A 16273-nucleotide genomic window follows, 5' to 3' on the forward strand; every position below is an offset into this window, starting at 1 on the left:
TTCTGGAATGAGAAGAGATTCAGGGCTTCTCCGCTCACTTTTGTTGTATTTGTCCACAGAGCTGCACGCAAATTCTTTGAACATTTTGGAGAAGATCCTTCTATACAGTTACTTCCTCCATGGCATTACACACTTGGGATTTAACACGCAACAACTACAAAAATCAGGAAGTTCCTTCAACATGTATATTACGTACGAAGTTCTGAACATGTGCCTGCCAGAATATGCATATGCATGCTTCCCGAAAGATCCTAGACCCCTCCTCACTCCCCCAAAGCCCCCCGCTGCTCTACTCTTCATAACACATTCCTTGAAGCATGCCTTAGAGTGCCTCGAGCGCTCGTCCAAGCAAGTGCAAAGCAGTGGTTCGTGCAAATAAGCGCATGAACGTGTGCACCCAGGCTACATTCAGTTCAAACATAAATCCGGGCTCTTCCTGCCTCATCTATGCCGAGGTCGCACATGGTGCACAGGAAACTGCACCAGGGGGAGCCGAGAGGGCAGAGAGCACTACTACTCAGGCCAGCGAGGCGGAGCCGGGCGGAGGGTCGGGAGCTCAGCCAAGAGGAGCGCGCGGCGCGGACCGGCCGGAAGCCACGCCGGGAGGAGGGTCGGGAGCTGGCGCGGGCGCCGTCCCCCGGCGCCGCCGCGGCCCGCTGACATCAGCCGCGCTCCTCCCCTCGCCTCCCAACACCCTCAGCTCCCGGCCGGACCCTCCCTCCTCCCACCACGTGTCCTCCCCGCTCCCTCCCGAGGGGCCGCGCGCACGGGAAGCCGGAGAGACGGAAAGGATGGCGCTGTGACAGCCGGGCCGGAGCCCTCGGCGTCTCCACCGCGGCCCCGGCCCACGCCTCGGCTCTCGGCCCGGCGGTGAGTGCGCGCGGACGTGCGGGTCGGGGGCCGGGGGCGGCACGGCCCCTCCCTCGGGCCCCCGGCGGTTCGGCCGCGGCGGGGGCGGGGGGTCCCGAGGCTGCAGCTGCAACTGCCGCCGCCACTGCCTTTGTTGCGGGCCCGCCGGGGAAGGCAGGCGGCGCCGGCCCCGACCGCTCGGCAGGTGCGCTGGGGCCGGGAGCGGGCCAGGCGGGGAGATGGGCCGGGCCGGGCGCGGGCAGGGGGGCGGCAGGAGCGCTCCCGGCGCGGGGCCGCGGAGAAAGGGAAATGGGACAAGATGGCTGGAGAAACCGGAGCGCGCCCGGGGGCGCGGCAGCGGCGGCGGGCGGGGCGCCGGGCCGGTGGGCGGTGGCGGGGCAGAGGATACCTCTTCGCTTGCACCTTCACCGCGGGGCGGCGCCCCCATCCCCCCATCTCCCTCCCGGGAGCCGGCGGGGGAGGCCGCGGCCAAGTTCGGGCCCCAGCTCCAGGGATCTGAAGCCTGTTCCACCCGCCCCAGACCTATCCTGCCGCATTCGCCCGTCCTTTTTGAAAATATCGAAGAAGCAGACTTTGAACTCCGGAAGGATCTTTTCTTCGGAAGCCCGGGAGGATGCGGCCCACAAGATGCGCGCTCACTCCACACCTAGGAATTGCCCGCGCCCCTAGAGGGCAGGAGCGCGGCCCTTTGTACTGGCCTAGGAGCTGGGCGAGAGAATTTGCAGAAGAGAGAGAATTTGCGGCCCAGAGGCAGCGAGTCTTCCCGGTGGCGGTGGGCCCCAGAGCCTGGCCCCAGCTGATTTCTGCACCTTCTTGGGTGTCCAGGCATTACCCCTCACTAAGGATCACCGACTCCTGGGCTTGGAAAGTCGCGTAAGGCAGAAGACTCTTATTTTCTGACCTGGCTCATGGACAGAACCTTTGAGTCTGGAAAATCCAGGTACTCTGGGCCACCCAACCTCCTGATGCTGAACTGGCCCTGTAGGAACAACCCAGTTGAGCGAGTGCTCCGTCTGTGTTCAAATGCCTTCATTGAAAGGAAGCCAACACCGCTGTCTTGCTGCCAATTCCATGTTTGGGTGGCACTGGCTGTGAGAAAGTTCTGCCATTTGATGCACTCTTTGAAAACCTCTTCCCGGAATGTTTACTCAGCGGCCTGTTCTGCCTTTGGGTCTCTACAGAACCAGTCTGGTCTCTCTTACACAGATAGCTTTTTAAATATTTGAAGGCAGCCAGGTATGCTATCTGCCTGCAGCCCTCTTCTTATCATAATTAAATATGTCACCTTCCAGCTTCCTGGTGCTTTCCCTGAAACCCTTCCTCCCCAGGCCTGGCCCTGTCCCCTTCCATTGTTCCAGCTGAACTGTGCTTGGGGCTAAAAAGGTTTGTGTAGCTTGAGCTGCCCCCATCACAGGCTTTAAAGAGTTCACACTAGCACCTGATTTTTCTGAACTGAATCTTGCTTGCAGAGATGGAGTCCACAGCCTACCCTCTCAATTTGACCCTGAAAGAAGAGGAAGAAGAGGAAGAGATTCAGAGCCGGGAACTGGAGGATGGCCCCACAGATATGCAGAAAGTCCGAATCTGCTCCGAGGGCGGATGGGTAAGTAAGAAGGTGTGGGGTCCACACACAGCTGTGAGGGGCGGGCCTGGGAGCCAGACTTGTATTAAGTCTCTTCCTCAAGCAGACATAGGAAGTAAAAATAGCCTAGCCCAGCCCGGTGTGTTTGCATTCCTGAGAAAACAGTTCTGTGGCTTTAAAAGGCACAGTGAAGAATGGAACTGGTTATGGGAACGGTCCCTTCAGGCACGCAGCTTCAGGCACGCCATCAGGATCGGAAGTCCAAGAGGCCACGACTGTGTCTCTCCCCTGTACCCGTGGATTCCCTGTATCCTGCTCAGTGCCAGGCACCTTGTAGACACCAACTAAATCTCTGCCGGCCTGTGTGAAAGAAAAATTGTTCTGGCATTTGTTAAGATGATAAGGAAGACCATTCAGGACGATTGAGATAGGTTTCAAGACTGTCACCGTAGGGGAGAGAGATCGGGCTCAGCAAGTGGGGATTTATAGCCAAGGAGCGGAGCGGAGGGCTCAGTGGTTGGAAAATTACTAAGAGGAGACATTCACCGTGGGGGGCTCTTTCTAACCTGACTTAGCAGGATTCTTGCTAAAACGGGTCTGGGCAGACGGAGAACCAGAGGCGGGTGTGTATGTGTCCAAGAAGCCTAGTGAAGAAGAGGGCTCCGAGGAGCCTGACCAAAGTCTGGGTGAGGAGAGAGTATCACCTACTGCTGGTTGAAGGGAGCCGTTTAAACCATTTAAGTAAGTCTTGGGCACTGAACTGACGTGAGGAGAGCTTTATGAGACGAGGCCAGTGGACACAGGCGAGAGCTGCATTTCCAGGGTCCTGGATGGAGGGACTGGGATAGTAGGCAGCAGTGAATAGGGGGCGTATCCAAACAGCATAGTGTGATAGAATGAGAGTAAACTTACAGAAGGGTAAATGCAACAGATATTTATAGTCATTGTTACGTACATTACTCACAGTACTTACTGGACTTCACGATAATTGGGCATGAATGGTAAACATTTTAAAGAAGCAACAAAATGATATTCCTTTTCTCTGCTTAGTTTTCCACTGTGTATGAATGTCATCGGTATACATATCCTTTGTTTCCAGTGAGAGATCTGTATTCATAGAATCATGGTCCTTCCAAACTATCCAATCCCGCTCCGCTCCCACTGCATGGGGTGCAGCAAGATTATCTATTTTGCCCCTAGGATACACATGTATGCTGACATTTGTTCTTAAAAACACCTCTTGAGCTGGAACCTTAAAAGTAGTGCATTTTGTTGTATGTGTGTTATACTTCAATGAAAAAAATTTTAAGCAGTACAACACCAGGCTCTGGGTTTGCTCATCTAGCTATGGAGGCTGGATTGCATTTGTCTCTTCGGCCCACCCTGGCCTCCTCCCCAGTTCAGATCCATGAAGCTGGGGAGATTTGGGAGAGCAGGCATCAGTCCTGTCTAGCCCTGAGCAAGAACTCATGGCTTTGAGGCTGCATTGGCCAACCGAGAACACCTAGACAGAATGGAGAAGTGCGCAAATCAGGTGCAGTAGAAGCGCACATATGAGTGTCTTGGGACAACACAGAGAGGAGCGAGGTGAAGCCCATGCTTGGCTGGGAAAGAAGGAGGTAACCAGAGGAGCTGGAGGAGGGGGACTGGCATGAGTGGCCCCCAGGCAGTCTGCCATCCATCCGCAGCTACTGAGCACAGTGCTGGGTGTTATTAAGGCAAAATCCCGAGTCTCGCGGGGGTACTAGTCTTGTAAGGAAGATAGGGAAGTAAATCTAATTAACTGCACAGTATTTGGAGTTCTGTGGGGGAAGTCAGCTCAGGATGGGCCCTCCTGCAGGCTGGAGAACCAGAGAAGGCAGGCAGGGACCTGGTCTGGAGCAGTAGGCAATTTTGCCCCCAGTCCCATCCCTCCCAGGGACGTCTGGCTGGAGACGTTTTTAGTTGTCATGACTCGGGATGGGGCTTGGGGAGTGGGAGATCCTACAGGCGTCTCCTGGGTAGAGGCCAGGGATGCTGCTACCCATCGGTGATGCACAGGACAGCTCCCACAACGAAGAATTATCTGGCCAAAAATGTCAGCAGTGCTGAGGTGGGAAAAACCCTGCCCTAGAGCATTAAAACTAGGGGAAGAGGGCTTCCCTGGTGGCGCAGTGGTTGAGAGTCCGCCTGCCGATGCAGAGGACACATGTTCGTGCCCCGGTCTGGGAGGATCCCACATGCTGCGGAGCGGCTGGGCCCGTGAGCCATGGCTGCTGAGCCTGCGTGTCCGGAGCCTGTGCTCCGCAACGGGCGAGGCCTCAACAGTGAGAGGCCCGCGTACTGCAAAAAAAAAAAAAAAAAAAAAACTAGGGGAAGAAAAGAATCAAATATATATTTTGGTTGTTGGGGATTGTGCTAGAGTGATCAATAAAAGCTTTTCAAACCAAAGAATCATGCTGTATATTAGGGTAATATTTCATGGGAGAACTGGAGTAGCAATCCAATTTCAAGTAGAAAAAAAGGGAAAGTGTACTTTGAACCAAGGCTTGGCCATAGGTGGAACCAGCCAAGGGAAGGCAGGGTCTTGCCCTCCAGGCAGCCAGAAGCAAAAGCACTGGAGAGGAAAGCTTGTGTGTGCAGAGTCCGGAGCAGCTCCTGCAGCTGGAGCCTGCAGTGGAGTCAGGCAGTGGAGGGGATGGGCGAGAGAAGCGGAGGAGGCCAGGGGACCGAGCCAGCCCTGCGGGGGAGTGTGCTGCGCCCATGAGTCTGAGCTCTCTCCCTAGTAGCTCTAAGGAAGAAGTCCTCGGCTCGTCTTTCTAAGGGACCCTACGGTTTGCTGCCGCCACCAGGCAGAGGCCACTTGGCCTAAGTGGCCTGCCGAGAAAGCACGGGCTTGGGAGTCAGACTTGCTAACTCTGTGACCTTGGGCAAGATACTTATCAGCTCTGTTTCCTCACCCATAGAACTGGGGTGGTGATCCCCGTATCCCTGTACTATTTAAAGGATTCAATAAGATAACACATTTAACCACGTAGGAGGGAGTGCCCTACACAGTGCCTGGCATACAGCGGGCACTCTGTCAGTGCACCGGTCCCAGCCCTCTAAGTGCTGTCTTCGCTGGGTGGTCATGCAGCTTTGTCAGCGAGCCTGGGCAGCGTGTAAGTACTTTAGGACGGTTACCCTTGGAGATAAGCGTTGGAATGCCAGCTCGTGGGAGCGAGGGAGGCAGCGCACACAAGCTGAAGGAGGAACACCTGTCTGATGAGTCCTTGACCTTCTGAGGGAAGAGAGGAAGGCGGGATCGAGGGCCTCTACCTGTGAGGCCAAGCAAGGGTGTCCAGGGGTTGGATGCCGGCTGCTGATTTCTGAGTTTGGCCCAGGGCTGGCCCTGTTTACCTTCTGCTGTGCTTGGCTAGATAAAAGGCCTCTGTGGAGAGAGGGGAGGCCTGCACAGCAGGGCCTGGCTGAAGGCTTGCTCAATTCTCACAGAAGGTTGCTGTGAGGAGAATTCCTAAGCCACTGCACTGCGCGCCTCTGGAGCATAATGTGGGCTTGTCTGAGGATCCTCCGGGGCTCAGTCATAAATGGGAGGAGATGAATCCAGCCTCAGCCTCCAGCTGCCTTCTCACCACTCCAGGGCTGCTGATATTTTTACCAGGCCCAGGACGTGTTACCTTCTACAAGGATCGATAATGGGTAGCCCCTCTGAAATGACAGGCATAGCCAGTCCTGTGTCCTGTTTTATCAGCAAAGGGAAAGGGACTATAAATAGGTATGGCCTAGATCTGGAATTTCCTAGGGAGAGAAAAGGCCAAAGGGAGAGTTGTTTAAAAGCCTGGGAAGTGGGATGGGGTGGGATGGAAAATTCCTGGCTGCCTGGCTTTCCAGATTGATGAAGTCTGAGTGGAGCCTAGAGACCAATCTGTACCTCCTGGTATTTTACACTAGGGATTTTTGTCCATTCTTACTCCAAAGAGTAAGTTCAGTTCTGTGACAGATAAATTTTAACGATTATTTGAAACTATTCCAAGTGGAATAAGAGAAGGGAAGTCCAGAGGTTATTTGCTTAAATCTTTGACTCAAGAACACATTTTTAAGGGATTACTACCTGCAGGAAGTGTTCTAGGCTTAGGGAAACAAAACGGACTAAGCCCGGGTTCTGCCCTCAGTGAGCCAATATTCTAGGGGAAGAAGCAGACAGGTAAACCAAGAGGACTCTGCAGTGTGATAAGTGCCACCAGAGCCTTGAGCCCAGGGCGTCACAGGGCACACAGCCTGGGTTGGGACCAGTTTCCCGGGGAACAGGATGTCTGGGCTGAGTCTTGGAAGGTGGGTGGGTGTCAGCCAGGCCAAGAATGGGGAGGACCTCCGAGGCAGCGGAGCACCGTGTGCGGAGACACGGAGGGTGTGAGGATGGTTTGTTCAGGGAACTGCAGCAGCTGAGTACCGCCGAGCGTGTGCGGGGTGGGAGCGGAGGCCTGCCAGCTGGTTACCTGGGAGGCCCCCCTGCCCTCTGTGAGGGCGGGAGCCGTGAAGTCAGACAGTGCTGTGTCCCACTCTCAACCCTGCCGTTATTGGCTGTGTGACTTTGGGCCAGAAACGGGGCTGCTCTGCGCCCGTTTCCTCCTTAATTAAATGGGGCTGTGGGGGGAATAAGGGAAGCAGTGACGGGGCCTTTCCTAGGAGGTTCTCCCTGTGTGGAAGGGGCTGTGAGGGTGGGGGGGGATGGGGTGGGCTTCGTGAGTAAGGAAGAAGGGCCGGGAGATCTAGGTGATGGATGGCCGGGTGCCTGAAGAAGCTGCAGGCGATGCAGACGCTGAACTTTTCTAAGCAGATGGAAGACAGTACTCTGACCCCCCCAGGCCCTAGATTCAGCTATGGGGAGTAGCCGTGAAAGCAGCAGCCCAGATCCCTTACCATTGAATATGATGAACTTGGGAGTAGGATTTTTAATGACTGAAGGAAAACACATAGTAAAAAGAAAAGCAGAGAGTTGAACAAGAGGGGGTCGGTCTGGGTGGCTTGGCTGCGTTTGGCTGCTCAGGCACCCCCGTCCCACTGGCCCATGGGGGCGGGGAGGTAGGTGAGCCGGGAGCGGGCTGTAGAGCGCTCTTCTCTGGCCTTAGGGCTTCCTGCTGCGGGTCTAGGCATCGAAGCAAAGCAGTCTGCTCTGGTATCTCGTTACATAAATTGAAGCTCTAATGAGCCCTTCCGTCCTCCTCGTGCTCTTGTGGATCGGAAAAGACCGGCTGAGGCCCCTTCTCTCACTGGCCCCTGCCTGACAGCGTTGGGTTCTGAGTCAAAAACGGGGGCTAGTGCCCTGCAAATGGAGACTAGTGCCCAGGAGGCCCCCAGCACCCTCCTGGGCTGAGGATCTGTGCCCAAGGGAGAGAGCAGGGTTGTTCTGGCGGGGCAGCTGTCTCGGGGTGTTTCCTTGAGCGTGGTTGGTTCTGGCTCTGGATGGGGACTGAGCCGTGATCAGCTCTCCCTGCTGTATGTGAGGATCCAGTGTCTCCCAACCTGTACGGGTGACTTTTCTTCTCAAGGTGCTGCTCTCCTTATCTGTGGATGCCGGGGGAGGAAAGCACTCAGCAGGGCACGGGAGACCTTGTTTTTGTCTTGGTTTTGCTTCTCGGAGGAGCCGTGTGACTGAGGACAGACGTTTCCCTGGGCCCAAGCCCTTGCCTGTGAGGAGGGTGTGTGATCTGTGTCTGCACGTGCCTACTAGTCGTTGAGAAAGGCCTGTTCACTGTTGCAGGTGCCGGCCCTATTCGATGAGGTGGCCATATATTTTTCCGATGAGGAGTGGGAAGTTTTGACGGAGCAACAGAAGGCCCTCTACCGGGAGGTCATGAGGATGAATTACGAGACTGTCCTGTCCCTGGGTAAGGCTTTGTTTTCCTTTGTCTCCTAGGAGCTCTGAGCCCAGAGAATTGTTTCCACGTCTCTCTTCTCTGGTGTATCCAACATCCCTCTCTCCTGAACTTGGAGTCTGTCCCCACAATGCCTGTGCCCATTTAATTTCCTGTTTTTGATTTAGGCAGGATATAAATATTGTGTCCTTCTACGCAGCAGCTTGTGTCAGCGCTCAGAACCATCCTCATTCAATCCAGGCATTCTCATCAAACAAAGAAAAAACAAGACATAATCTAAGAAATGTCCCCATGGGTCTGGGCCTGTGCTTCATATGTTCCTTAGGAGGGAAGGCAGGGCCTCATTGTTACCCTGTCAGCCTTAGAAGCTTGGGGACATAGCCTCAAAAGAATCCTTTCTCCCTTCCCAGCATTGATATCCATATTATTGGAATGTAACCATATTATTAGAAGGTAACCCTTTGGAGGGATTTCCCCATTTGCTCCTGTGGGTACCAGAGTGCCCGTTAGATCCATGGCTGCACCCACCCACTTCCCTGCTAAATGCAGTTCCTTTTTGTGGTTGCTAGTACATGAGCAGAGATTCATAAATTCCCTTGGACAGACCTATTTCCCATCATATTTTTTCTTTAAGTATCCCTGAGCCCTTTCCCCCCACCTTTCATAAATCTGCATATTGAGAAGACTGGTGGGGTGGGAGTGGAGGGGAGGGTGCTTAAGTATTATAAAGTACTTATTGTGGCAGTGTTCCAAGACAGTAACACACAGCTCTTACCTGTTTTATTTCCTATAAACAGAATTCCCATTCCCTAAGCCTGACATGATCACTCGGTTGGAAAGGGAGGAGGAGTCTCAGAATTCTGACGAATGGCAGTTCCAGGGAGGAACCTTTGCAGGTACTATGATTAACCCAATTCCACATCCATCCAATGGGAGAATAATGAAGATGAATTTTAAATTTCCAGGTACATTCTGTGGGGTATTTAAGAGTAAGGCAAGGTTGTGAGGCAGAAAGATTATGGGCTTTGGAGTTTCAGAATCTCATTTCCTATGCTGTGTGACCTTAGGCGACTTCATCCACCTCTCTGAGCCTCCATTTCTTCACCCGTCGACTGTCAGTAATAAGTCTCAACATGCACCTTTGTATGCAGGTGAACCAAATTGAAGTTTGTATGGCTTTGGTCCAGCGCACATCCTGGGTGCCTGGGTGGCACACCACACACCTCTGAAAACTAAGGAAAATAGTGTGACGAAGCATGCATCCAGGGTTATTTACTTGGCTTTCTGTCTCCTTAATCTTGGATAGAAAAAGCAATAGTAGCTGTAGTACATACTTGAGCAAATATGTCTAAAGAAGCACTCGGTCTTTTATCAAGAAACACAGTTAGAGGGCAGGAGTTGGATAAATACAGCTTCCCAACAGCCAGAGTGGTTTGATTTGCCTTCTCTCTATAAGTAATAGTTTAAAATGCTGTATTTCATTGATTCCAAGACACGTTTTTCCCTCATCACTTTAACATCTCTGCAGTTGAGAATGCCTCTTAAAATTGATGGCATGTTAGTTTCACTAGTAACTTTTTTTTTTCTTAATGGCATATAATGGTGCATCTTGCAATTGATGGCATCTTAGTTTTGGTGAGATATGGTAATTTCCGTGAGTCTTCAATTTCCGTGAGTATTCAACTTCTGTGGCCACCTCCTAAACAAACGTACAGTGAAACCCAGTTCTGACATTGGTATGCAAGAACCATACTTCTGCCTTATAAGCTTAACTTTGCTAAGTGTGGTATTGCTATAGATTTTCTTGGTTTAAGGGATATGATTCAGCCCATGATGATACAAATTCTGTAATATCATGTGGTAATGTGGGTTATAATTGGCTTCTCGTCCAGGTAAAGATTATTTTGACCCAGGCATGGCCCACACAGTTAGTATGTGATCCAGGCTTGTTGCCTGTATTCAGTTTCCAGCTCTGCCACTTCCTAGCTCAGCTACCTTGATGCGTTACTTAATTTCTCTAGACTTACCTGCAAAGAAGAAATAAACAGTTATTGTGAGAATTAGATGTGGTAATCCATGGGAATTGGCACGGGGGTAACGACTTCGTAAGTGTTATCTGTTATTAGAGCTACTGCTTTTAGTGAATTTGAGATTAAGGTATTCTTGGTATTTCGACCAAAAAAAGAAAAAAAAAATCAGGGAATGAGCCAGAAATCATTTTACTTACGGGCACTATCTTTGCCCCTCCCTGTTTGTTTGCCAGAAAATGAAGACTCTGACGTGAAGCCCCCAGATTGGGTGGGCCCGATGAACACGCCCTCCCAGTTTCCGCAGCCTCAGCACCTGGACAGCTATGGCCTCCGTCTGCCTCGGGACATCACAGAATTGCCCGAGTGGGGTGAGGGGTACCCCTTTTACATGGCCGTGGGCTTCCCCGGGTACGACCTCTCGGCAGACGACCTGGCCGGGAAGTTTCAGTTCAGCCGGGGCATGCGCCGCAGTTACGACGCAGGGTTCAAGTTAATGGTGGTGGAGTACGCCGAGAGCACCAACAACTGCCAGGCGGCCAAGCAGTTCGGGGTGCTGGAAAAAAACGTCCGCGACTGGCGCAAGGTGAAGCCGCAGCTGCAGAACGCCCACGCCATGCGGCGCGCCTTCCGGGGCCCCAAAAACGGGCGCTTCGCCCTGGTGGACCAGCGCGTGGCCGAGTACGTTCGATACATGCAGGCTAAAGGGGACCCCATCACCAGGGAGGCCATGCAGCTGAAAGCTCTGGAGATTGCCCAGGAGATGAACATTCCGGAGAAAGGGTTCAAGGCCAGCTTGGGCTGGTGTCGAAGAATGATGCGAAGGTATGACTTGTCTCTGCGGCATAAGGTGCCAGTGCCCCAGCAGCTGCCGGAAGACCTGACCGAGAAGCTCGTCACCTACCAGCGGAGCGTCCTGGCTCTGCGCCGGGCACACGACTACCAGGTGGCTCAGATGGGAAATGCTGACGAGACGCCCATTTGCTTGGAGGTGCCCTCGAGGGTGACTGTGGACAACCAGGGTGAAAAGCCCGTCTTGGTCAAGACGCCAGGCAGGGAGAAACTGAAAATCACAGCCATGCTTGGTGTCTTGGCAGATGGGAGGAAGTTACCTCCGTACATCATTCTGAGGGGCACATACATCCCCCCCGGGAAGTTCCCCAGTGGCATGGAAATCCGTTGTCACCGGTACGGATGGATGACGGAGGACTTGATGCAGGACTGGTTGGAAGTGGTGTGGAGGCGGAGAACCGGTGCAGTGCCCAAGCAGCGAGGGATGCTGATCCTCAATGGCTTCCGGGGCCATGCCACTGATTCGGTGAAGAGCTCCATGGAAAGCATGCACACCGACATGGTCATCATCCCGGGGGGCCTGACCTCGCAGCTACAGGTGCTGGATGTGGTGGTCTACAAACCCCTGAATGACAGTGTCCGGGCCCAGTATTCCAACTGGCTCCTGGCGGGGAACCTGGCACTGAGCCCCACGGGGAACGCCAAGAAGCCACCCCTCGGCCTCTTTCTGGAGTGGGTCATGGTGGCATGGAATAGCATCTCAAGCGAATCCATCGTCCAGGGGTTCAAGAAGTGCCACATCTCCAGCAACTTGGAGGACGAGGATGACGTCCTGTGGGAAATCGAGAGCGAGCTGCCAGGAGGAGGGGAACCGCCCAAAGAGTGCGACACTGAGAGCCTGACAGAGAGCAACTGAGGGAAAGCCAAGGTAAGCAGTTGGGAGGAGCCGCCAGTGCCCACCCTGAGGGACGTGTTGGGTTCCACAGACACCTTGCCTCTTGCCATTATTTTCCTCTGTTTCCGAGAACTCTTCGAGCCCACAGCGCAGTGCTGTAGGTAACGGGCCATCCGCATTTTCTCCTTTATGTGAAACTTTGGTTGCTTGGCTTATTTCGTGGGTACTTTGTATAATGCATGAAGTGAACAAGGAGTGAGCTCCCAGAACATTTGATCTGAGGGCCGTAATTATCGCTGAAATTATTTGGGCCTGAAAGCGCGTAGTCTGACATGGCTCCGATAGGAACAAGTTTTGTCTGCAAAAGCAAAATTTTTCTTCCCCTTATAAATCGTGCTGAACATTTAGGGCCAGTGTGTGTACCTGATTCACTTGGAGCGGCCGTGCTCGCCTTGGCTAGCCTATAGGGCTGGGACGGAAGGACGCATGTGCCTTCGGACTGTGTCGCCTGGGCCTCGGGTCTCCGTCCTGGGGTGGTCTGTAGTAGCCCAGTGGGGAAGGAAAGAAATAGCTTATGCCTGCTTCTCCCTGGGAGTTCAAAAGTGTGTTTTAAACCACCATCTCATTCTCATGACATTCACATGGAGTGAACAATTATAATAATTTCACAGACGTTTGAAGGGTGATAATTTTTAAATTGAAACTGCACCAGAAAATAAAAAAAAAATAAAAATAAAAAAACAATGCTTATCTCGGACTACAGCGAGTAAAGTCTAAGGACTGAGGACGACAGGCCCGAGAATTCTCAGTTGAGTATAGGAGGGCAACAGCTTTAAAAGGAAGTGGGGGGCTTCCCTGGTGGCGCAGTGGTTGAGAGTCCGCCTGCCGATGCAGGGGACATGGGTTCGTGCCCCGGTCCAGGAAGATCCCACATGCCGCGGAGCAGCTGGGCCCATGAGCCACGGCCGCTGAGCCTGCGCGTCCGGAGCCTGTGCTCCGCAACGGGAGAGGCCACAGCAGTGAGAGACCCGCGTACCGCAAAAAAAAAAAAAAAAAGGAAGTGGGGAGTGGGGGCTACCAGATATCACTAGTGGAGTGAGCCTCCCCACCCGGACCCCTTGAGCGAGGGTGAACGACCACCTACAGTGGGCAACATACAGAGAGAACAGACATTTCATTTTACCTTCTTGTTCTCATTTCCCTAATTGTCAGTTCATTTGTGCCTCCAGACAGTGTTTAATATGAAGAGAGCACTCCTTTCACAGAGGACTTAAAAGTACCTTGACGGTTTCTTTTTCTTTCCTTTAAAGTATAATTAGGTATTTCCACCCTACTTGCTTCTTTCTCCAGATGAAATGCTAAGAGAAATCTTCTGTTACACCGCCCCCCTTCAGGCTGTGTAAGTTGAAGAGTGACTTATGTCTCCTTCCCTGCCCCCAAATCAAACTGTACACCTAACATTGAATCGCAGTGTTATTCTGAGACCCCTAGAGTTACAGAGCCAAGGAGAAGTTGTTACTGTTACAGTCGAAATCACCAAAATTGCTTTTTTCCCCTCATGTTCCCTTATTCTTTCACTCCGTGAATTCAGCCTCCCTTTTCTGCTAATCATTACACTGCCTCCACTGGATATCAGACTTTGAATTATAGTGACTTTTTACCCTTTTTACCTTCCCGCCCCCCACCTTGTTAGATAACATTTTTGTGCATTTTTAATTTTCTAAGCTATTTGCTACCCAAAGGACTGGATCAAAAAACCGCCAGAGGGCTTCCCTGGTGGCGCAGTGGTTTAGAGTCCACCTGCCGATGCAGGGGACACAGGTTCGTGCCCCGGTCTGGGAAGATCCCACATGCCACGGAGCAGCTGGGCCCGTGAGCCATGGCCGCTGAGCCTGCGCGTCCGGAGCCTGTGCTCCGCAACGGGAGAGGCCGCAACAGTGAGAGGCCCGCGTACCGCAAAAAACAAACAAAAACGCCAGAAGAGGAAAGGGAAAAAAACAATGCCGGGCTACAGCTATGTACGTAGGCATTTATGTCCGATCCCAACCATGAGCTTTGGCTCATCTTGCCAGCCACAGTTCTCTGTACAGCTGCCCTGTTTTTGAGCTCAGGAAGTGCCAGAAGTAGACAGGGATTCTCATCGAACAAGACATTTTGGAGGCGACATGGGCATAAAACGGCCTCTTCTCATCTGTTTGGAAATCTGACTAATGGAATAAATATGTTCTTGAAAAGTTATACAATGTCTAAAATCCAAGGGTTAACTCACACTTAGGTTCCCTCTGTTTTCCAGCAAATGAACTGTCTTTGGAGCAGTTGAGGAAAATCCTCAAGATTTCCTTGCAGCATGGATACACAGGGAGCAGCAGGAAAAGGCCACGGGGCTCAGACAGCCCAGGTCTGGACAGCAGCCTGAGCATCCCGTCTTGGGACACCGCCCACCCTCGCCCCATGTCCATGAGGTGTCAGAGAAGTCTAGGACCCTTCACTTCATCAGAGACATGATTAGAAAAGAAACTGCTTCTGCCTCATTTCTTGTTTTAGAGTTTACTCCATGTGTCCATCAAAAGAAACCTGTAGATAGGAATGAACAAAGGTATTTCCTGGAGAAGAGGCCATTTGTTCAGCACCAATAAGAGACTCATCCTACAGGCCCAACTCCACTGGTATTCTTTCTGTGGAGAAAACCTCAAGTCAATGTTTTTTCTTCTGCCTTTAAAAATGCTTCCATCAGTAGAACCTGTCCCCACACAGGTCAAGCCTGCAGAGAAGGCTTTGTAGAAATGGTCATTTATGTACACCTGCTACTTACACATTTCCTCTTTTGGAAAAATGAGATGCTAATAACAACAACAAAATTCAGACATACTGGCCTGGTGCCAGCAGATGGCTTTTCTGTAGACAAACTAGGTTAGTGTGGAAGATACAGATTAAAATAAACTATGCCGTTCCATTTATCTTCCCAATCTGGTTGGCAGCTAGACTTTTCTAGGGTCTCATTTAATGGCCCTGTTTTTCATTATTATTATATTTAATGATAGGGTAGCATTTAGTACACAAGCTCTTCTGTTTCTCAGGCTGCCTGCAGAAGTCACCATAAATTATCTGCTGTCTACATGGTACAAAGCCCATTGACTCATCTGATTCTTGTTTTGTTAATTCCTTTAATATTTTTATGGCAAGGGTGGTGAGAGGGCACCATGGGCCTTTAGCCACAGCTGTTTGAAGACTTCTTCTATCCTGCAGAAATAGGTGGGAGGTCTTTGAATTTTTACACTAAAGTAATTTGCATTCCCACATAAGTTGAGTGTTACGAAAACATTCCTTCAAAGCTACCTGTGCTACGAAAAATATGCCAGAACCTCATAGACAAAGCCATTGTTAGAAATGTCATTCCAATGTCAGATCTGGTTAACAGGCTACCATAACCACTTTTCCTTCCTGTAGACCCAGCTCGTTTGTATATTATACTGTTCTTGGCATTCTGAAACACCTATTTCTACTCAGGTACTCATTTTCCTATTAGTGATTCACCTTCCTCATTTTTTAAAACCAGTTTTCCTCCAAGAGGGGAAATTTCACTTAACTTCTGGTATCTGAATAACTTTCAGTGTTTGAATCATTTCCCCATTTGCTTTTACCTGTACTGTATTCTTTGTCATCTCAAACGGCATCTAAATCCAGCTACTCTTCATTCCAGAAGTTTTCATTCCCTCCAATTACACTTAATTTACCCTCCAGTGTCCTGGTTCCTGGCCCTTTCCTCTTTATGTCCTATTTTACTTGCTTTGGGAGCTTAAAGGATTTTATAAGACCTAATTTTTGGTTCCTGCATTGGAGCCATAGTTGTCTTGCAGGGAAGAGTAGAAAATGGGTTCAACTCCTGTTTCATTCCACCAACACCTCTTTGAGTCTCATCGTCAGCTGACAGATGATGCCTTACAGGTTGCTTAGCACTGGAACTTCCCTAGAGGAATGGCTCTACTATCAGGGTTTTTCTGGGCTCGTTCTTCCACTGACTTTATTATGATCTATGCCTAACAGAGCCCCAGTACAACTATTTTGCAGAATGGCTATTACCCTAGAGTTACTATAGCACATATTGAGACATAGTTGTACTCCCCAGTAGATAGGAACTGACTCCAACAATAAACTTTGATAATAAAGACAATAGGCTCTGGTGGTTTTATTATCTGCTAGCCTTGTGAAAAGTCACATTTCAAACTCTTCATTTACACTTTATTCTCCACTC

At 51.4% G+C, this 16273-nt stretch overlaps 1 protein-coding gene across 1 annotated transcript; it reads left to right on the forward strand.

The window, feature by feature from the left end:
• Positions 1 to 383: 383 nt before the first annotated feature.
• On the forward strand, positions 384 to 16192 carry POGK (pogo transposable element derived with KRAB domain; the record flags this gene model as incomplete). The annotated part of the gene is made up of 7 exons (XM_081257346.1): positions 384 to 706; positions 756 to 1054; positions 2340 to 2473; positions 8193 to 8319; positions 9105 to 9203; positions 10571 to 12054; positions 14315 to 16192. 6 exons carry the CDS (start codon positions 384 to 386, stop codon positions 12040 to 12042), a joined length of 2454 nt encoding a protein of 817 aa, XP_081113472.1. The 3' UTR covers positions 12043 to 12054; positions 14315 to 16192.
• Between the last annotated feature and the right edge of the window lie 81 nt (positions 16193 to 16273).

This window comes from Mesoplodon bidens (genome assembly GCF_964165515.1).
Source record: "Mesoplodon bidens genome assembly, chromosome: 2".
NCBI classification, from domain to species: Eukaryota; Metazoa; Chordata; class Mammalia; order Artiodactyla; family Ziphiidae; genus Mesoplodon; species Mesoplodon bidens.